General features: G+C 42.1%; 1 protein-coding gene across 6 annotated transcripts in view; it reads right to left on the bottom strand.

The window, feature by feature from the left end:
- ikzf2 (IKAROS family zinc finger 2) overlaps positions 1-23,257 on the bottom strand; it is a 188,007-nt gene that overhangs the window by 45,140 nt on the left and 119,610 nt on the right. For all 6 annotated transcript variants that reach the window (XM_039755344.1, XM_039755345.1, XM_039755343.1 and 3 more), the window contains one exon: positions 20,833-21,000. In XM_039755344.1, coding sequence (XP_039611278.1) covers positions 20,833-21,000 — 168 coding nt within the window. The remainder of the gene's footprint in view (positions 1-20,832; positions 21,001-23,257) is intronic.

Below are 23,257 nucleotides of genomic sequence, written 5' to 3'. Positions count from 1 at the left end.
ACGACACTTGAAATCCGACTCAGGTGCATCCCATTCTATTAATAATCATTCAGATGTTTCAGCACCTTGTTTGGAGTCCTGCTGTGGTCAAGTCAATCAATTGGACTGATTAGGAAAGCCATGAAGCTGAGGGAAGTGCCTGCAGAGATTAGAGACAGGACTGTGTCAAGGCACAGATCTGGGGAGAAGGCTACAGTACCATTTCTGCATCATTGAAGGTTCCCAAGAGCACAATGGCCACCAAAGGAAGAAGTTGGAATGGAACTATGACTTTTCCTAGAGGAGGCCACCTGGTGGACAAGGGGATCAGGAGAGAAGGGCCATGGTAGGAGTGGGGACCAAGAATCCAGTGGTGAAACTGGCAGAGTAAAGCTTCCAGAAGGACATCCATCCTTGCAATACCCCACCAATCTTGGCTTTGGATGGATGGCCTCTCCTTAGTAGCAGACAACAAGGAACCTCACGTAAGGCACGTAAAAGATTCTCAAAACTCATTGGACTGATGAGACCAAGATTGGCATGTGTAGATCAAACTAGGGGTCACTCATCACCTGCACAATGCCATGGTGGTGGCAGCATCAGGGACTTAAGAGATTACTTAGGGTTGAGCGAAAACTAAAAGGAGCAAAGGTCACAGAGATATCCTTAATGAAAACTTGCTCCAGAGTGCTCTGGACCTCAAGACTGCGCAGATGGTTCATCTTTCAACAAGGTTCAATGACAACACAGGAGTGAGTGGCTTAGGGGCAACTCTGTGAATGTTCCTGAGAGGCCCACTCAATCAAACCTCTCTGGAGGGACCTTAAAATAGCTGGCATTACTGACGGCCCTCACCCAACCAGACTGCATTTGAGAAGATCTGCAGAGAAGAATGGCGGAAAATTCCCAAATCCAGGTTTGTCAAGCTTGATGTGTCGTACCCAAGAAGACCCAAACTGGAATGGCTGCCAAAGAGGCAGGGGTGTCCAATTCCAGTCCTTGTGGGCCGCAGGTTTTCTTTCTAAACCTCTTCCCTAATCCGCAAGCAGTTTTCCACTGCTAATTAACTCATTTATCCTTCATTTTCATAGCCCTATTTTTAAGGATTCAGTCCTCTGAATTGATTTGTTTCTTCATTAAATCAGTGGCGTAGCTAGGGGCAGGTGGAGGGGGCGGTCCGCCCCGGGTGGCACATTTTTGAGTGCGGCATTACTGGCCAAAAGGCTCAGGACAATTCGCGTGTAAGCAGCAGGGTTCTGAAAAACATTAGTCATGAATGAAAAAAGTAAAATTCTCTGATTTTTATCCACAAATGCTTCAAAAATAATTCACAGCAGTTGAAATTTCTGAGGCAATAACAAAAATAAATAATAATTAATAAATAGTAATTTCTAAGACGATAAACAGCTAATTTACAATTTCGTTTCGTTATCAATCCGAATGCGTTCTTGCTCTGTCCAGAAAACATCCCCACCTATCACTTGTAACTACACTGGTTCTGGTTTTCACAGCGTAATTATATTAAACTAACAATTAGAAGACGGCTTATCAGTGCGTCTGTACTATATTCTTGTCTAGTTGATTGTAAATAATAAAGCTTATAAATAATTATATGTGCAAAAATGATTGCAGTTTCTCTATGTATGAATAAATCTATGCAAAATGTATCTTAACTTTTTTTTCTATATGTCATTTTAATTTTCTGCTTCATATTCAGATATGTTGGAGGGTTGAAGCAAATTGAAGCACCGCCCCGCCCCGAGCGCACGAACTCGAGCTACGCCACTGCATTAAATGGCAGCCAAACAGAAATGAGACGTGAAACAAGCCAACAGATGACCAGGAAAAATGGGGCTTCAAACTCCAACCAATTTCACTCTAACCAGTTCCTTAATGAGAAGCCAATTCTGGCCGATCATTAAAGCCGTTATTGAATATCAGGACTTGTTGCTGCTCTCATTCTGCCACAGCAGACTGTTGATTTTCTGTTTTTCCGTCGAGATGTTTTGGTGACCTGAGCAGACCAACATGACCGAAACCTTCACCTTTCTTGATTTTCAGGAGAGCCGATCATGCGGCGACTTCTTTTGTGTCTCATTATCAAGAGCAGCGTTTGGGGGTGGCAAGTGGGGTGACCACCCCTGGCACCGTGCCTAAGGGGGCCCCGCTTTTGAGGTCCGCGTGTCCCGTTTTGAGCGGATTTGTCAAGTTATATTCCATGTGTTATCTTGCAAAAAATTTACCTGAATACTGTAATGAGATGTATGTTAACATTATTTTTATGAAATTTGCGTGCAAGTTTATACAGTCCACACATACTGGTAACAGCGTTTGACGTGGGCTTAGTAAGCCCCAGGCTCCGCACACCCCTAAGGCCACCTCTGCTCATTATTGTTTGGCGGCTCATTAAGGAAAAAGAAACAACTAAGGGGGTCTGAGTCACGTCAAATAAAAATGAAGTTAGCAAAAAATGTCTCACTAATTAAGAAGATGGTTAGAATGAAAACCTGCAGCTACTGTGGCCCACCAGGACCAGAGTTGGAAAACCCCTGATTACTAAGCAGTGTTTAAACGATCCCAATATTTGTGTCATTGGGATATTTCAGTCAGTCATTCCCCAACCTGCTATATCCAAACACAGGGGCACGGGGGTCCAACCTGGGTCTCCTAACTGCGAGGCAGGAGCATTACCACTGCGCCACCATCCATTCATCCATCCAAATATATCCTAACTACAGGGTCACGTAGCCAGCACAGGGTGCAAGGCAGGAACAAATCCCGGGCAGGGCGCCAGCCCACCACAGGGCACACACACACACACATCAAGCACACACCAGGGACAATTTAGGATCGCCAATGCACCTGACCTGCATGTCTTTGGACTGTGGGAGGAAACCCAAGCAGACACAGGGAGAACATGCAAACTCCACACAGGGAGGACCTGGGAAACAAACCCGGATCTCCTAACTGCGAGGCAGGAACGCTACCCACTGCACCACCGTGCTGGGATATTTCAGCTTTTTTTTTAATTTTTAATAAACTTGAAAAAAATTACCAAATCATGTTTTTGCTTTGTCATTCTGGGGTGAGGTGATGGGGAACAAATTAAAAATTTTAGCACAAGGCTTCAACATAACAAAATCTGAAGGAGAGCGAAGGGGTCTGAATCCTCTCTGAATTCACTATAGCTACAAACGTGGCGTGTATGTGTTAAGTGTGGCCCCCTCCAGGGTCAGTTCCTGTCTGCTGCTTCTTGGCAACACCTTCACAGCTCACAACAGATCTGAAAATGGTGGGATGGATGGACCGATTTTTTCCCACATTGTTTATTATTTGTTTGTTTTTTAAATTAGAAGCTCCAGAACATCTTTAACTGAACCCTGACCTAATTAAACAACGACTTGACCTGCAGGTTGAAAAGTAAGTACGTCACACTGCTAAAATTTTTAAAACTGAGCAAAACACACAAATGTCATGTGCTGGGAGTCTGGCATGAGAAAATGCCACCCGACTTCCTGTTCCTGTGCTCGACTGCTTTCTGTTATAAAACACGGAGGATATTCATGAGGCTTGACACTTGAAGACTCATTCTTGCCACTCTTCATTTTCTGCTCTGCGTCGGTTAGGCCCTGCGCTTTCTGTTTGTACAACGATTCTGGCATCAAGTCCTCCCTGACTTTTACTTAACTAGGCAATGCCCTGCCAATTTGAAGGGGCTCCCCGTGGCCATCCTATAACAAGAATGCACATGCAGATGACTTCTTCTCAAGTTCTAACCACTCCAAAGGCTCTCTATTTGCATGATGCTTATGATCGACAGTTCTTAATGAATCTGTTCTAATATATTAAAAAAAAGAAGTCACCATCATCCATCCATCCATTATCCAACCCGCTATATCCTAACGAAAGGGTCACGGGGGTCTGCTGGAGCCAATCTCAGCCAACACAGGGCGCAAGGCAGGAAACAAACCCCGGGCAGGGTGCCAGCCCACTGCAGGCAGAATGTAAGACAAATGATTTGAGCATGAAAAAGGCGATATATAAATAAAATGTATTATCCATCCATCCATTATCCAACCCTAAATTATTATTAATTATAATTAATTATTATTAATTTAGACATTTGTTACAGGATACAGTTACATTTGCCCAGAGGGGACTGGGCGGTCTCGTGGTCTGGAACCCCTTCAGATTTTATTTTTTTTCTCCAGCTTTTGGAGTTTTTTTGTTTTTCTGTCCACCCTGGCCATCGGACCTTACTTATTCTATGTTAATTAATTTTGACCTATGTTTATTTTTTATTGTGTCTTCTATTTTTCTATTCATATTGTAAAGCACTTTGAGCTAAATTTTTTTGTATGAAAATGTGCTATATAAATAAATGTTGATTGATTGATTGATTGAGGACAGTGAATAAACAGTCTAAGAAAATGTACAGGGACATCCATCCATTTTCTAACCCGCTGAATCCAAATACAGGGTCACGGGGGTCTGCTGGAGCCAATCCCAGCCAACACAGGGCACAAGGCAGGAACCAATCCTGGGCAGGGTGCCAACCCACCGCAGGACACACACAAACACACCCACACACCAAGCACACACTAGGGCCAATTTAGAATCGCCAATCCACCTAACCTGCATGTCTTTGGATTGTGGAAGGAAACCGGAGCGCCCGGAGGAAACCCACGCAGACACGGGGAGAAAATGCAAACTCCACGCAGGGACAGCCACTCGAAATAACTCTCGCTAGGGCGAAACAATCTGAAAGAAACAAAGTGCAATGTGCTCCTATATGGAGCTTCCAATCAAACCAGGATTCCCCCGAGTGGGAGCGATGACAGCCGTCGCGACGTTTAACCTCCCTTTGCAACTTCTGGGTGACAAGTCGGGTGACCGCCCGCCCCAGGCCCCACGCCTTAAAGGGGTCCCGCTTTTGAGGTGTGCGTGTCCCGTTCGAGCGGATTTGCCAAGTTATTTTCTCCAGTTATATTTTGATAAAGTCCGCGTGTTATCTTGCAAAACAATTTAGCTGAATACTGTAATGCGGCGGTTCCCAACCTGTGGGGAGGGCGCGAAGTAACAAAAAAGGGGGCGCAAAGATGTGAAAAAAGAAAACAAGAATCGAAAATATGAAAAATACATCTATTGAAACCAAAACAAATCAACTTAAACTATATTCTGATACTAGAAAAATAAATATAGAGATTGATAAATGTCGATAAAAGTTAAGTAGGTATAATAAAACTTTTAGCGGTGTATCGGCAGCAAAAAAATATAGGAATATATTTTATTAGGGTTTCAAAAAAACGTTAGGGGGGCGCGATTAAAACTGTTATGAAATACTTAAAAGGTTGAGAAACGCTGCTGTAATGATAAAATCCGAAGTATGTTAACATTATTTTCATTAAATTCGCGCGCAGGTTCATACAGTCCACACATACCGGTAACAGCGTTTGACGTAACCGGTCCCTCGTGTGGTTGGTCAGCCCCAGGACCCGCACACCCATAAGGCCGCCTCTGCGTACCCCTTCACTCAGTCGCTCGACTTCTCATCAGGATGGTGGTGTACCATATTGAGCAACGCGTCTTCATGGTGCGAACCTACCGGGTCACCAGTTCGTTTAAGCGATGACAGATCAACTGGATGATCCTGAGTTAACGGAAGGTTATTTCCAGCACGATGGAGCAACTTGTCACACATCGGCCAGGCGCATGGCAGAAACTGAGTCCTTCTTCGGCAACAGGGTCATTTCAAAGAGGCTTTGGCCACCACGGTCGTCGGATCTGACACCACCAGACTTCTTCCTTCAAAGGAAAAATCTATCGGAACAAACCTCGCACTGCGGAAGATTTCAATGAAAACATCCAACGTGAAATTGCTGTGCTGTAGCCCCAAGGGGAATATGGAGCGCCGCGTCAAAATGTGTTTGGTAGAAAATGCAAACCACTTCCAGCATCGTATTAATGCAATCGATTACACACACGTCAAGGTATAGAGCGGATTTTTGTGGTTCTGATCGCTTCCTCCTAACGGGAGGTACAACTGAATATTCGGGACCTCGAATCTCCCGGTATTTTACTACTGTGTATTCGGCTAATGCCTTCATCCAAGATGCCTTCCATACCCAGTATACATCGCAACTGTTCACAGATACATTTGAAAAACAAATATACTGTAGATAGAGATATATTTCCAAACATTGACTGGAAAGCCTCTATCGGTAATACAGAAGAAGAAACGGACATGGTGCGGATGGCAAACGGCGGTTTTCTCACCCAGTTTATTTCAAGCCCAACACCTGGCGACGTCATTCTAGTATCTCGATGATTATTATGATCCATTTACTGGGTTATACTAATGATGGGCTATTCTGTAGGTGTGATTTGAAACTTTTTTTTTTGTTATTCCTTTGACAGCTTGCAGTTTAAAATGTATTCAGGTTTACTCCTTACTTAGGTGCTGGAAAACACTTCTATCATTTTCTTAAGATAAAAAAAAATCTGCATTTTTTTTTAAGAAATAGTTTTTAAAAATGTAAATGAATGGGTTGAGAATTTGAAGGACATTCAGTTAGGTTTTACTGTGTATTGTTGGTTGGGGGGGCCGGTTATAAGAGGTTACAAAAATATGAAAAAATAAACATAAAAAAACGTTTTCTTTATTTTTGTGTGGACTGTTTGCTTTGAATTTTCACTAAATCTTTTAAAATGAACCAGAATTCTTTCGGCATGCATGCGTTGGACCCGTTTCTTGATCCCAGCCTTACTCACCAGCAGCTGCACTAAAACGAGAACTCGTCCTTTCAAACAACAAAGACAGACAGCTGAGGGGGCCGCGTGTCAGAAATGGGTGCAGGGGTGTTAATACTGGAGCACCTCAGAGGAACATCCTGTCCCCCTTCCTGTTCACCCCTCTACACAGCAGACTTCCAGCACAATACCAATTTTCTGATGACTCCTCCATCACAGGCTGCATTAGTAACGGAGACGGATCCGAGTGCAGGAAAGTAATGGAGGACATGGTCTTGTGGTGCAGGGACAACAACCTGCGAGTCAACATCAGCAGGACTGAAGTGCTGGAGGTGGACTTCCGGTGTGCCAAGGAGCCTCTGAGACGGGTCCACCATTTAGGGCAGTGCTTCTCAAATAGTGGGGCCTCCGTCAAGGGGGGCGCGTTTGACCTCGGGGAACATGCTTTTTTATTGTTCTTTTAAATTTTTTTTGAATTTAGATTGCACTTTAAATCTTTTCTGTTACATTTAATAAAGCTATTCTTTGTTGTAAATTGGTCCATATTTCTTTCTTTTTTTATTTTCTCTTATACGTTAATAAGGATACAGTGTTATGCAGAGGTGTACTTATAACAATTTTATAGACAAATGATACTATTTATAGTCGCGCGGGGGGCGCGAGATGTTTTCTTCTTCCTAGGGGGGGCATGACAGAAAATAATTGAGAAGCACTGATTTAGGGGGAGGAACATGGAAGTGGTGCAGTGCCTAGGGCAGGGACGTGAGGCAGAGCCTCACACGTCATCATGAAAAGTAAAAAAAAACTAATAATGATGATAAAATAAAATAAAAGAGTCCACTGGTCTGTGCTATATATTTGTTTTCTGTATGATTCCAATAATTTGGGTCATTTTTATAGTCAAAATTGGTGATTTTGCACATGTCCTATTCAAATACAGAGGGAAAACGTGAGGTGTGGCAGCGACGAGCCTCACCTCACCTCACCTCGGACTGCTCTTTCTCTCACAAGGGGATGATGCCTGTGATTGGCGCGTGCCTGCTGCTGTCTCTCTTTATGTCGCCAATACAGGTAGTCCCCAGGTTAAGGACATCCGACCTACGACTTACGAATGGGGCCGCAGCTGTAACGCATGTGCCTTCGTCATCTTCAGCCTGAGGATGCTGCAAACGGTGGCTGGACGGAGGCTGGAGGGGGCGATTTCGCTGCTTGCGAAGTGTAGTGTCCCTGGGGCGGCAAGCGGTTTCACTGCCCGCCCACCACACACAGCTGCCCCATTCGTTCTCGGTGGGCGGCTGGTAAAGCTGCAAGCGGTGACCCGGTTGTGGCTGAACGGAGGCCATTGAGGGTGAACGGGTGGGTAGTATTGTAGTGTGCATCAGATGGCTGCCTGTTGAATGGGGGCGATTCACTACCCGCCTTTGGCCGCACCGTGTTCGTTCTCGGTGGGCGGACGCTGCAGGCAGCATACCGTAGTGGAGGTGACTGTGAGGTGGGCTGGTGATGAACCCCCCCCTCGCCACCCCCATTCATTCTCAATAGCAGGCCGGCTTGTCCTGTTGCACACATAGCAGGAAGACGTCACTTGTCACTACATCAGACGTGTTGACGACGGGTGCCTTCCTGCTGTGATGCCGTGGACAGTGCTGTGCAGACGAGCTCATCTTAACCTTTTGTCTTCACCCTTCAAGAATGTCTCTGAAACACAAATCTGATGCAAGTGCTGGTGATACAGTAAAGACGACAAAAACCATCACCATTGAAAATAAAGTAGAAATAATAAAAAGCTCCATTATTGATTGGCAGAGCACTTGGCTACAGTCGGTCAACAATAGCATTTATTAAATTTATGTACCTGTTCCGACTTACATACAAACTCAACTTAAGTAGAAACCTACAGTCCCTATCTCGTACGTAACCCGGGGACTGCCTGTGTAAGGTTTGCACACATGTTTATTATACACCCTGACTTTCCCCAGTCTGGCTAATATCTTTAATGAAAGTGTGTGACATATTTAGTCGTGCTGATTGGACATAAAATCGCAGTGAAAAGGCACAAGGTGAGGCAGACCGTACCGTGCCGCCCTGAAGGGGGCGCATGTGAGCCCGACAGTTGCTCGTTGCTGCTGTTCTTCTATTTAGAGAAGCTGATAAGTCAGTGGTATCAGAAAGTCAAGTGCACTGCAGCGGTCCGTTTATTTTTATTTTTTTTTCCCGACTTTACTGCCAAAATGGAAGATTAAGATTTTTAAAACTAAAGGAAAATAAGGAGGACTTTTACAAGAAAGTGACGGAGATTTTCATGGAGAAGGACAGGCGCATGGACTTCATTTACAAATAAAGCTAAGACTATAACCGGTTTTGAATTTTATAAAAATGGGATCAGACTATGAAACAAAATCCAATATTTAAAAACTACTATTTTTGACCTTAAATAGAATATTCTTTTGCTTTTCTTGTTATCCTTGTGTTGAACAGTCACGTATTAAAATTGATTAAAGCCTCAGAATTAAAAGCTTAAAACAACTAAATATTTCAATCAAAGTCAAAATTGAAATCCGATTTTTTTATACACCACTCTATTCTTTCATTTGTATCAAATGAGTATGAATTGTAGAATTGCAACGACAAATTTAGAACACGTGGAGGGTGAGGAGCAAATGCGCTGTCTCCGCTCTCTCTCTCCGTTTTAAACGTGACGTTCTCTCTTATCCAAATATGAGCCTTACCTGCGTGTGTGTAAAGAGCGCTGATGAGATATGAAACATAACCAGTAGTCAAAGTGCAGGCTGCCAGTTGATTAGTGAATGAGCGACTCTTTGGGGTTCATAGATTTGTAAATCTGACGCTGAAGGAGTCACCAGCCATGAACGTCGCTGTATGTCACTGGCCTAGGGGTCCATATAAACAGCAAACTGGAGGGGTCTGACAGCACAGTGAGGCTGGACAGGCAGGGTCAGAGCCGACTGGACTTGCTGAGGAGACTCAGGCTGTTTCACGTGGGCAGCAAAGTGCTGGAAATGACCTGCCAGTGTGTCAAGAAACACCACGGGGGGCTCCTTTATACCCACAGCACTACACCTTTATAGCGTCTTACCGGGACTGCGACTGCCAAGTCAGAAGTTTTCTTTTCTTTCCCTTTTAGTCACTCTGGTGTGTGTTCATTTATTTATTCATATATCTGCCTATTTATGTATTTAAAGAGCTTCTGTAAAAAGCCAAATTTCCCCTTGGGGACAAATACAGTTGTACCTGTGGTGATGTCACAGTCAGAAACACAACATAAATTACTACACAAATGACAAAAAGTGACCAATTACTGTAAAATATAAAACGGTTGCTTACTGGAAATGAAATGCTGTTCAATTAGGATAATCCATCCATCCATTATCCAACCTGCTAAACCCTAACCACAGGGTCAAGGGGGTCTTGCTGGAGCCAATCCCAGACAGCACAGGGCGCAAGGCAGGAAACAAACCCCGGGCAGGGCGCCAGCCCACCGCAGGCACAATGTTAGACAAATGCTTTGAGCATGAAAGAAGGCGATACATAAATAAAATGTATTATCCATCCATCCATTATCCAACCCTAAATTATTATTAATTATTATTCATTTAGACATTTGTTACAGGACATTGAATAAACAGACTTAAGAAAATGTACAGGGACAGCCACTCGAAATAACTCTCGCTAGGGCGAAATGTTCAGGGTCACGGGGGTCTTCTGGAGCCAATCCCAGACAGCACAGGGCGCATGGCAGGAAACAAACGCCGGGCAGGGCGCCAGCCCACCGCAGCAATTAGGATAATGATAATGTTAAAAGATAAGCTATGAAAATAACAATTACTCTCAAGATATTTGAGAAAGCAGCACAAGGTACTTAAACATTTGCATTTACAAAATTCAAGAAATCAAGTCAAGGTTAAATTTAAGTATTCTCATAAACTTTCTAATCGGAAGCTCAAAAACAAAATGAATTTCAATAAAAGTGAGAAACACGTGTATATAATGCCTGGTAATTGGAGGCGGAGGACGGGCAGACATTCAATGACAGACACTGAGGCCAGACGTTATGTTAACTGCACAGCAGTTTTGTTTTACTCAGGGTCTCTGCAACAACTTGTAAACCCCACTGCAGCGCCCCCTGCTGCCTAGGAATACTGCCCAAACATTATTACATTTATCTCAGTCCATAACAGTGTACTACTGCATGGATATATTTATAGGTCACCTGAAAAAAACTGTCTTAAATAAATAAAATAATGAACTGGAACAGGTTTTAAGACAAAGTACAATTCTATATTTCAGTTTTCCAACTTATTTTGAAATTACTTAAATATGCAGATTAACAACCCCTGCTGTTTTCGAGCTCCTGGGTCTGAATCTCTACTGGTGTGCAGTTTGTGTGTTCTCCCCGTGTCTACATGTGCACCCTGATCACAACCCAAAAAACACGTGGCATACACTTAGAAACACTGACCTGACCAACTGTAAAGTGCTGGAGTGGGAGCAGGGCCTGCAATGGCACACTTTGCACCCAATGTCGCTGAAACAGCTCTGGCTTTGTCTGAGTTCAATTGGGACGCTTCAACAAATGATGAGGCCTCTTTAAATTCATGAAAAGTTACTTTAGTGAAGTGTAAATCAAATGAGACATGAATCGATGCTCCAGTGGGCTTTAACAATTTTTTTTTTTTATATATTGAACACACATATTTTCCTTTACTGTTAACAGACAGTGAAGTGATAACAGAATATTGAGACAAGCATATTCAAATGACGATTATGTAAAACAGGTTGTGATTTTTGTATTATTACTGGCAATGAGCTAAACGGTAAAACACGACAAGCTCAGAAGCAGCAGATCATCTGGAAACGTACAAAAACTGTGGAGATATTTACACTATTTTATCCTCCCATAAAATCAGGGCTATCAGACATTCGGCCAAATCTGCGTTTCAGCAGACTGTAAATAAACCTCATTATTTTGACTTAGCAATTAAACGGGCGAGCCGATAAAAATATCAAAAAGAAGGAAAGAAAAGGCCATCAATTGAGTGATTTTAAAGAACTTGTTTGCAAGCTCTAATCACCAGAATGACATTTAAAAAGAGAGGATGTGGCAAAGGTAATCTAAGCTCTCTGCTTCACCAACCTGGAAGTCAATTTTTTTTTTAATATAAATAACAAGAAAAAAAATTGCAATAATTAGTAGAACTTTAGATGAAATGTAACATTTTAAGAACTTGCTCATTTAACAATTTTGACGTTGCTGAGTAGAGTTTGCTTTTATACTATGAGAAATACATATTGGAAAATAAAAGACTAATATGAGCATTAGGAAGAATTAGAAAGTTGTTAATTATGTATTTAGTTTATATTTATTATATTTTATATATATATATGTATTATGTGTTGATAGATAGATAGAGATAGATAGATATGAAAGGCACTATATGATAGATAGATAGATAGATAGATAGAAAGATAGATAGATAGATAGATAGATAGATAGATAGATAAATAGATAGATAGATAGATAGATAAGATTGATTCACACAGACAACAACCAAGCAGGGCATGTGAGCCCCAGGACACAGGGTCCATGAAGCGGCAATTTTTAACCATTTCAACTCTGTGCCACCCTCGATACATCACATATATAACATTCTCAAATTTGCTTAACTTAATTGCTTCATGCTACATAATACACATACACACAAATATTATATTATCTATCAATGCTAAGGTCAAAAGGCTTAGAACACCTTTCAGTTGTTATGGAAATGCATGCAGTTTAATATCTTAATGTTTCATGCAGTCAAGGCACAGAACAAACGTTCAATGACAAATAAAAAATGAAGTCAAGGAATCATCAAGTGTACACAATGGTATTCATATCTGTGGTGCATCAAAGTAACCTGCACCATTTGCTGATGTAACAGCCACACTGTGGTGCCCCTTGTGATTCGGAAAACCAGTGTACTCTGTGCAAGTCACCAACTGTCCCACCAGCACATTAATACAGAGTTAACATTTGTGTATTGAATATCTACTGCTGTACTATACTGCATAAGAAAGGTTTTTATTCAGAAAAAAATGAAAACTTAAAATGAGCCTAAATAAAACAGTGCCTTGTAACTTTGCTTGCTCTCTGATTTTACTTTTCAGAAAACATCCTCATTTGCTGATCATATGTGAATAAATTATGTAAATACATCTAAAAAAAACAAAGAAACAAAATGAGAAGTCTTGCCCTTTAAAGTGCTTCAAAATAATTGACTGTTTATAATGAGGAAAATGCAGTGGACCACAAAGGACGCTGTTAGAGAGTATAAATTCTAATATACTGTATATATATATATGTACTTTAGTGGTAGCAGCTTGTCTTAAGTGAAGTAGGCAACTATGTTTTTGTGAAAAATAAAAAAAATATATTTTTATTATTTATTTTAGTATATATATAATGTGTAGAAATATATAGGAAAAATAAATTATATATATATATATATATATATATATATATATAAAAATATATGCACTTTAGTGGTAGCAGCTTGTCTTAACAGAAATAGGCAACTATGTTTTTGTGAAAAATTAAAACAAAAATATATGTTTATTATTTATTTTAGTATATTTATATATATATATATATATATATATATATATATATATATATATATATATATATATATAATGTGTAGAATTATATAGGAAAAATAAATGAATTTTATATATGTACTTTAGTGGTAGCAGCTTGTCTCAACAGAAGTAGGCAACTATGTTTTTTGTGAAAAAATTATATAAATATATTATATGCAAATAATAAATAAGTAATATATATATATATATAGGGAAGGAAGAAAAATTCAAAATTCTGCTCATGTGGGCTACGCCTCCTGTTAGCAGGCCTGACATCACAACTGTTGCTGGAGCCTCGAGTCTGTTCTAATACACTTATTTTGCATACCTTTTATGAGAAATGGTTTCTACTCATTAGAGATCATTTCAAGTACCGCATGTTACTCGTTGCATTTTCAGGTTTTTATTGCATTGCTATTACACTTTGTAAGAACAGTGAAAAGACATCCTTGCCTTGATGAAGTAAATCAGCACATATGAGAGGGACGCCAAATAACAAGAGCTGCATGTTTTTCTAATGACACCTCCAGGCAGTGTTTGTGTTTAACCAGGAGGGCTTTTTTGCGACGTGAACTAGACGAAGGACGTTAACATCAGAGATGGCGCTGAGCCCGCGCAGGCATTCATGTCACAGTTAGGAGCTCCAGTGCCTCCCTTGCTTCTGTTATTACTGTTCAGACAGTGTTTTCAGAAATGCGTTTCTAGTTATAACATAATAAAATACAATACAAATAACTTGTATAAATTAATTATTAGGAAAACACTAACTAATGTAAGATGGATAAGTCATTTCAAAAGTGCAAAGAGCTACTTTATAATGGTACTCAGTAGGCAGTAATAAAGACTGAGGCGGCCGTGGCCTTGTTTTGTCCTTTAAGTGCTGTACAATTTACATAAACAGAATAGCTGGAGTTTTTTTTTTTATTTTTCTTCTTCCTCTTCTGCTCAGACTACATCTGTCAGTTGGGCTGAATGCCATAACACTCCCAGAGGGAAAGATAGAGCAGCCTGATCTGTTAAAAGTTCTTGCGTAAATCTGACTGCCAGGCAAACCAGTCTCTCCAGAAGCCAGCAAATATTCTGCATTCCACTTGTCCTGTTATCATGTGACGAGGAACAATGGAGAAGGCGGTGGCAAACAATGGGAATGGCTGGGCTATATTTGAGCGAAGCTTCTTCATTAACTTCACATTACACCGTCATATTAGATCCTATTTGTATCACCAAAACTGCGTATTTCAATACAAAGTGACACAGAGTCACAGTATACCCTGGCAGACATGAAGTCTAACAGCGATTCCAGTCCAGTGCAGGCCACACGTACTAAAAACAGACCAATGTGCAGTGGTCAGTCACTCCTTTGGGACACGGGAAGTAAATGGAGCACCACCAGAAAATTCACATAAAGGGAAAATGGAAAAACGTACTACAGAAATGGCAGAGGATTTGAACTCAGGACGTGTGCAATATACGATACTTAACTCCAACCTTCTTCATCCAGTTTGGGACGGTTACAGACCACTGGGTGTGTAAGGCAAGAAAGTCAATTTCAGGGCCCACTCTCGCACTCCAGCAGTCACACTCACACCATTCTGTGATACTGAATTAGATTAAGTGGGGTCTGCATTGATTCTAAAGATTTTTACACATAATCAACATTGTGAGACACAAGAATTTAGGGAGGGTGTACTAAGGTGCCCTGAGAGACGAGGGCAGAGTGAACCGAACTGGGATTGAACCAGAAGGGGAAGGCATAAGAGGATAAAGGGCATGAGAGCGTGAGAAACAAAACGCCTTACAGGTCCTCACTTGGCTTCTCCATTAAATACACACCAAGTCCCAGGGCCACCTGCAACAAACACAAGATGACTGCAGGATGCTGACCATAACAGGACGTTTTTCCAGCCTTTCGTCCATTTTTAACCTTTTCCTTTTATTTGCCAGTTTCACATATGGCTTTGTCTTTGAAATTGTGCCGCGTAGGCCAGCATCACGGAGTTGTCTTTTCACTGCTGCAGATGTTACAGATTATTACAAGCAATAATAGCCATTATAATATAATATTTACCCTTGAGTTCTTAAAGAGGCTTGTGAGTACAGATATAAACCCTTGACACCCTTTAGGAAGTCATTGTGCACTGGGGAGATTCTGTAGGACCAGAAAACAGCAAATATCACCCCATTATATATAAAAGGTGACAGGGCAGATCCAAGCAACTATAGGCCAGTAAGTTTAACGTGCATCACAGGAAAATTAATGGAAGAACATTAGAACACTCTAGGCGAGAACAGGCCATTCAGCCCAACAAAGCTCACCAGGAAGGAAATATTAAATGATAAGATTGTGCAGCACATGGCAAGGACAGGAGTTATTCGGTTGGAAAAAAAGGTTGGAAGTGCAATAGGTGTCAAAAAACGGGGTAAATACAACGCACAAAGCAGAAGACAAGAAATCCTCTTCTCGGAGCTCGATGGCCAGTCTATCATGGCCGCCTCAGAAGTACAACACAACAGTTCAAACCTCGTTGTTCTTGCACAGCACGCAAGAATAGATGACACCCCCTCACTATCACATATGAGGACACTGCTTTCTTCATACACATGAAAAACAAAAGTAGAAACTAATCAACAGAAATGAAAAACAACATCTGTCCATCAGTTCATTGTTGACCCACGGCCGGACAGTAGAAAAGGAGTCAGAGATGAGCCAGACACAGTCAGAGTCCTGGAGACCTCGGCCACATATAAATCTATACATCAGCATTTCAGTAAATTACACGGAACAATCACCCTGGATAGATATTGGTACTGATATCTCTGCAAAAGGACAAAGGTCCAAGTCCTTAGAGTCCTGGTGCTTCCTGTTTGTGAGACATGGACGCTAACCAGTGACCTGAGTTGAAGACTGGACTCCTTTCTGTGTGTCGCTTCAGAGGGTCCTTGGGGGCCGCTGGTTTGGCTTTGTGTTGCTCACGGAGTACCGAATGAGGCACATGACCAGCACTGTGAGAGAGTGTCAGTTACGGCACTACGGCCATGACTCGCAGGACCCTCGCTTTTGAGGACCCAAGCAGCTGGACCAGGCCAAGGGGACGCCCATGTAATACCTGGTTGTAGCAAATAGAGGGTCATTTCCGGAGGGTGGCACTGGACCACACGTTTGCCTAAGGGGTTTGCTATCTGGGATCCTGAGGTGTTTCATTGTATGGTGGGTGCAGCAACACACTGTACCAGTGCATGCTCCCCAACCTGACCTGACCTGACAATAGAATTTAAATTAACGTTTACCACATTTTTATGCAGTGAAAAACATTAAGCAGGAAGATCTAAGTGAGGAGGACTCCGAAACTAGAATCCTCGATCAGGTGGAAGAAGAAGAAGCCCTCACTGTGGAGGAGGCCAGTGGGGTAGATGATGCTCTAATGGGAAGCCCCAATGGACTCCATGACACGTTAATGGAGGAGTCTGAGTGCCCAACGGTAAACTGGAGTGTGACATCTGAGGGTGATCTGGTTTGCAGGATTCTCGATTGTCGAGGACCAGTGTGGCTGGACCAGGCCCAGGGGACACCCTGGCTGAGGCGGACAGATGGTCATTTCCGGAGGGTGGCACTGGACCACACGTTTGCCTAAGGGGTTTGCTATCTGGGATCCTGAGGTGTTTCATTGTATGGTGGGTGCAGCAACACACTGTACCAGTGCATGCTCCCCAACCTGACCTGACCTGACAATAGAATTTAAATTAACGTTTACCACATTTTTATGCAGTGAAAAACATTAAGCAGGAAGATCTAAGTGAGGAGGACTCCGAAACTAGAATCCTCGATCAGGTGGAAGAAGAAGAAGCCCTCACTGTGGAGGAGGCCAGTGGGGTAGATGATGCTCTAATGGGAAGCCCCAATGGACTCCATGACACGTTAATGGAGGAGTCCGAGTGCCCAACGGTAAACTGAAGTGTGACATCTGAGGGTGATCTGGTTTGCAGGATTCTCGATTGTCGAGGACCAGTGTGGCTGGACCAGGCCCAGGGGACACCCTGGCTGAGGCAGACAGATGGTCATTTCCGGAGGGTGGGACTGGACCGCGTGTCTGCCTTTGTTGCCAACCAGGATTCCAAGCTTTGTTGTCGTATGGTGGGTGCAGCAACGTGCTGTACCAGTGCAGGCTCCACAACCTGACCTGACCTGAATCAGCTTGGGAAGACTTCATAAGAACCAAAACTGAAATCTAAACTCAAGGGCCACAACTGCTCTATGGCATTTTACTACCCACTCCATCGTATTTAGAATCCTCATTTCACAGGTTCCGTCGTAATTGAAAAAATTATAAAATTTGACTCTTCTGGACTCCTCAGTTAGATCAGTTGTACTGAACACCAACCTGGCACTGACTTAGCTGTCAAACACCGGAAGCCTAATTGATTTGCCATCTTTCCATTCACCTGGACACACCGTATGAATGCTTGCTTGTAGTGAGTTTGTATTACATTCTGAATGAAGCCCACTCTCTGCCAGGCTTTACACTTTGGCATTTGCAAAATAAAACAGCAAACTGAGTAACAAAAGATTTACACCTGGGCTTTGTATCATGAAATATTTCAATATCCTACTGTAAACCATTGTAACTTGATAGCAAGATTATCTGCTTAACTCGTTTAAATGGCTGCTTTCCCCAGTGATTTCTGTAATGGAGAACATAACCTGCAGCAGAAAGTTTTTCATGCATTGATGGCAAAAGTGTTTTATTTTGTGGATTTTGCCGTTTGAACAGTTAAATGCCACACTAGTCTCTTAACGTACTATATAATCAAAGACTACTTTCTTTGTGTCCAGTCCCTCTGTGCAACGTGATTGGTCAGTTGGGCTTTGATTTGATTGATCAGTTTGAATTTGGTGACACGACAAAAAAGAAAATATTAGAGTGAAACACGTGAGGGAAGAGACGAGAACAGGCCATTCAGCCCAACAAAGCTCGCCAGTCCTATCCACTTAATTCTTCCAAAATAACACCACGTCTAGTTTTGAAGGTCCCTAAAAGTCCCATACTACTTGGTCACTTATTCTATGTGTCCGTGATTCTCTGTGTGAAGCGAAACTTCCCCTTAAGTTTCCCCTTAACGGTGTCCCTGTGTTCTTGATGAACTCATTACAGTCTCGATCCGCTGGACTCATTCCCTTTATCATTTTAAACACTTCACTCAGGTTTCTTTTTCTTCTCCTTTTTCTTAAACTATTAAGGCTCAGCTCTTTTAATCTTTCTTCATAAACTCATCCTCTGTAGTCCTGGACTCAGCCTAGTCGCTCTTCTCTGGACTTTTTCCAGTGCTGCTATGGGCTCTATTCAATAAGGGCGCGCACAAAAAGGCGAGCTTCAAAAGGGCGCCCTCAATTGGGCGCGGCGAGTAAAGGCGTTCGTAGATAATTTAGTTCAAATGGCTCTGAAATATGTGAAGAGCAACAAAGGTGCAGATCTACTCGTAGTCGAAGGCTACACATTCAGAATGGAGAAAACTATCAATGGGAAACACATCTGGAAATGCACGGAATATAGGATTGGAAAATGTTCGTCTCGCTGTCATCCCAAAAATGGATTATTCGTCAAGAGACCATCTACTCACAACCATGTTCCAGATGTGGCGAAGATCGAAACAAGGAGAGCAATAGTGGAGCGAATTAAATCAATTGTCCTTGATTATGCTAATAGACCGCAACTCGGATATCTACGTGACATTGCACATAATCTACAGCTTCAAGTGTAACACAACAATGAGTAAGAGCAGAAAACCACGAAATATAGAGAGCTTTAGAAATAGTTCGTTACAAGTTCGTGCATTCATTAATTGGAGGTTTTAATATTCTTGCTTTCGCCTTTTTATACGTTCAATCATTGCCTTTATCTAATAAATTTTCTTTGTAATAATTTCGTCGCGTTTGCCTTTATTCGCTGCGCCCAATTGAGGTCGCCCTTTTGAAGCTCGCCTTTATTTACGCGCCCTTATTGAAGGATACCCTGCTATGTTCTTTCTGTATGTAACCTGGAGATTAAAAATGTACAGTCATCCCTCACCTATCACGGGGGTTATGTTCCAGAACCAAACCCCAACGAAAAGGTGAAAATCCGCAAAGTAAAAACCATATATTCATATGGTTATTTTGATATATTTTAAGCCCTTATAAACTCTCCCACACTCTATTATAAACATTTCCCACACAGTTATACAGCATAAACCCTTTGTATTCTCTTATCCCTCTGCAAGAAAATGCACAAAAGTTAACTCTTTGCACAGCGAAACACGTTGATGCTGAAGGAGCGAGACGAGACTTCCTGGTTAACGCAGCGGAATCGAATTCGACACTCTGTCGCTGAGCCAATCAGCACACAGGAACTTAAGTGCATGCTTCTGATTGGGTAGCTTCTCAGCCATCCGCCAATAGCGTCCCTTGTATGAAATCAACTCGGCAGACCAACTGAGGAAGCATGTACCAGAAGTAAAAAGACCCATTGTAATGTCCAAGCGAAAAATCCACGTTAAAAAGTCGAAGTGCGATATAGCGAGGGATTACTGTACACAGTACCCCAGATGAGGTCTTACCAGTGCTAACAGCCACCATTAAAGATGACAAATACTAAAAATGGAGACAGACACCTTGAAAATGACAGAGTCTGAGAAGCTGGCTTAATGGTTAACGCGCTCAAGAGATGGGAGCCTATTTGAAAGTACGTGCGCAGGGCAAGAAATAACGAATATAAATTTAAATTATTCCATTACCTGTCTTTGACAGGTGGTGTGGCTAGTAATTAATATGTCACTGAACTATTTTAAAACACTGTAATTATGCAAAGTGGCAGAGATACACACATATCTGTGCAGCAGGGTAGCATCATGGCTGCCTGGGTTACCATATTATGTGTGGCCTTAGTCTATATGGAGTCGGTACATTTTCTCAGTATCAGTGTGTATTTCTCTTGGGCTACTCTAGGTCTCCTCCTAAATCTCAAAGATGTGTGTGTTTGTGTTTTAGGTCAATGTCCAGTTCTAAACTGGCCTGGCGTGAGTGAAGGTAGCTTCCTGTATGAGTGTGTGTGCCCCACGTTTGATTGGTGTCTTAGATAGCAACAGCAATTAAAAAATGAAAACTAAAACTTAAAGGACCCTCCAAGAGTCGGAAAAGCTACGAGACCCCGTAAAATAATAATAAAAATAATGAAAGATTTACAAGTGTGGGTGTTTTTGGAAAATCACTGAAACATCGCCATCCTATATTGTTATCCTATGGCACTCGGCCAAATGTATGAATAGCCTCCGCTCAGTCGGCTGTAAATCAGCACAAGACTGCAAAAGACAAACAAAACCTGCAGCAATATCTTCTATTTTAAGGGCAACATTTGTAGGAACACCCAGGATTGACTGCATGTTTCTAATTCCCAAACCTCCGCACATTACACAGAAACTCCAGCTGACCTGAGTGAGTCCTGAGGTGCCCAGTAAGTGCATCCCGTCGCCGGCACGCGTAGCTGCAGAACGGGCACTTGAAGGGTTTCTCTCCCGTGTGAAGCTTAATGTGTCTCAGCAAGTTTCCTTTCTGAGTGAATGAAGCACCACATTGATTGCAGTGGAATGGTCTTTCACCTAAAATGGAGCCAAAAAAAAAAGGCAAAAAGAAGAAGTCAGATGCTGCCAGTTTGAAAAATAAAAACGTGTAGGAAGAGGCATTCAGGCTGGGAGTGGATCAGCTAGTATAAAATAAGAGAGAAAGGCAATTAGATTTGGATTAAATTCAACAGCTACTAAACGAATCATAAACACATAGAAAAATATTGAAACAGGCCATATTTAAAAATGAACAAATCTGAAAAATAGCTTTATTTAAAAAAAACAAAAAACAACAAAAAAAAAAAAAACACATTTACAGCATTTGACTCATTTTGACAAGGACACGCTATGCGGCCCCACAAGCTGAATGCAGATATATAAATGTAGTAGACAGTTGACAATATATGAATATATTAATAAGCACTTTTACAGTTTAACTCACACTGTGACCTTTCTCTTTGAAACACTTTTTCTGAAAAAGTAGTTTTGAAAAAGATTCGCAACAACAGAATGTTGCTTCTGAAGAAACAGTTGGAGAATAAATAGAAATGGAGTCCCTTTGCCCCAGATACCAAAGCAGATAAGCTACAGCAGTTACCTAAGTTTCCTGTTACCGCACATCAAGTAATCCCTCCATGTTACAGACAGTCCTGGAAGCCACTTCCTTTGATAGTTTAATTTAAAAAAAATATATATATATATTTGTGCTGCTGCCTTCATTATGTTTAAGTCATTGCTAATGGTGTGGTCATTATGTTTAACTGCCTTCTTAGTAAATCGAGATGTTATAAAGACGCACAGGTGATGTTGTTGAACAGGCTCTACTGAGTCCCCGTGTGATGGACTGGCACCCCTCCAAACCCGGGATTGTTCCTGCCTTGCGTCCAATGGTTACTGGGATGGGCTCCAGCCTCCCTGTGATCCTGCCCTGAATAAATAAGTAGGTTGGATGGATGCATGGATACATTATTTCTTTTAAAAATACTGACATAATGTGCCTTTACTTTGTGTGGCATACGTTAAAGATGCTGATTTTCAGTATTGGGTTACATGATAATACAGGGGGTTTCCTCCGGTTTCCTCCCACAGTTCAAAGACATGAAGGTTAGGTGCATTGGCGATTCGAAATTGTCCCTAGTGTGTGCGCCCTGCGGTGGCCTGGCACCCTGCCCAGGGTTTGTTTCCTGCCTTGCGCCCTATGTTTGCTGGGATTGGCTCCAGCAGACCCCCGTGACCCTGTAGTTAGGGTATAGCGGGTTGGATAATGGATGGCTAGATGGATAATACAGGGATGGGCAGCATCGGTCCTGGAGGGCCACAGTTTTGTTCCAGCCCAGTTTCTTAATGAGGAGTCATTTATTGCTGATGAAGCCCTTATTGCTCAAGTGACATTTTGATGTGCTTCATTTTAGTGGTCTCGCTTTTTAAGGTTGCCCACCGTTAATTGCTTATTTCCGTCTTAAACAGCCACATTCACATTTTAATGGCTCCTTATTAGTAAACTAGCTGTGTAAGGCTGTGCCCGGGGTCTTAGAAACTACTGAAATCGGCAGAAAAAAAAATTGAAATGTAGAGATGTCAGGTAATTGAAAGGAACTACTCTGGGCGTCTCTCTCCTAGGAGGATTCGTTTTGTCCATGTGCTCTCATCGCTTGTGTATTAGCGGCTAAGTGACTTTGTCTTTCTTCGCAGGTTTCATTTTGCCGGCGTACTCGCCTCGCTTGTGTATTAGTGTCAGGAGGAAAAGTAAGAGGGATCCTGTTTTGTCAATGTGTTCGTCTCGTTTCTGTATTAGCGGCTAAGCGAGGGTCTCTTTCTTTGGAGGTTTCATTTTGTCGATGTGCTCGCCTCGCTTCTGTATTAGCGGTTAAACGAGGGTCTCTTTCTTTGGAGGTTTCGTTTTGTCGATGTGTTCGCCTCGCTTCTGTATTAGCAGCTAAGCGAGGGTCTCTTACTTTGGAGGTTTCGTTTTGTCGATGTGCTCGCCTCGCTTCTGTGTTAGCGGCTAAACGAGGGTCTCTTTCTTTGGAGGTTTCATTTTGTCGATGTGTTCACCTTGCTTCTGTATTAGCAGCTAAGCGAGGGTCTCTTTCTTTGGAGGTTTCGTTTTGTCGATGTGTTCGCCTCGCTTCTGTATTAGCGGTTAAACGAGGGTCTCTTTCTTTGGAGGTTTCGTTTTGTCGATGTGCTCGCCTGGTATCTGTATTAGCGGATAAACAAGGGTCTCTTACTTTGGAGGTTTCGTTTTGTCGATGTGCTCGCCTCGCTTCTGTATTAGCGGATAAACGAGGGT

This window comes from Polypterus senegalus, chromosome 6, assembly GCF_016835505.1.
Source record: "Polypterus senegalus isolate Bchr_013 chromosome 6, ASM1683550v1, whole genome shotgun sequence".
Taxonomy (NCBI): Eukaryota; Metazoa; Chordata; class Cladistia; order Polypteriformes; family Polypteridae; genus Polypterus; species Polypterus senegalus.
Note: the sequence above shows the minus strand (reverse complement) of the source record. Positions and strands in the feature narration are given on the sequence as shown.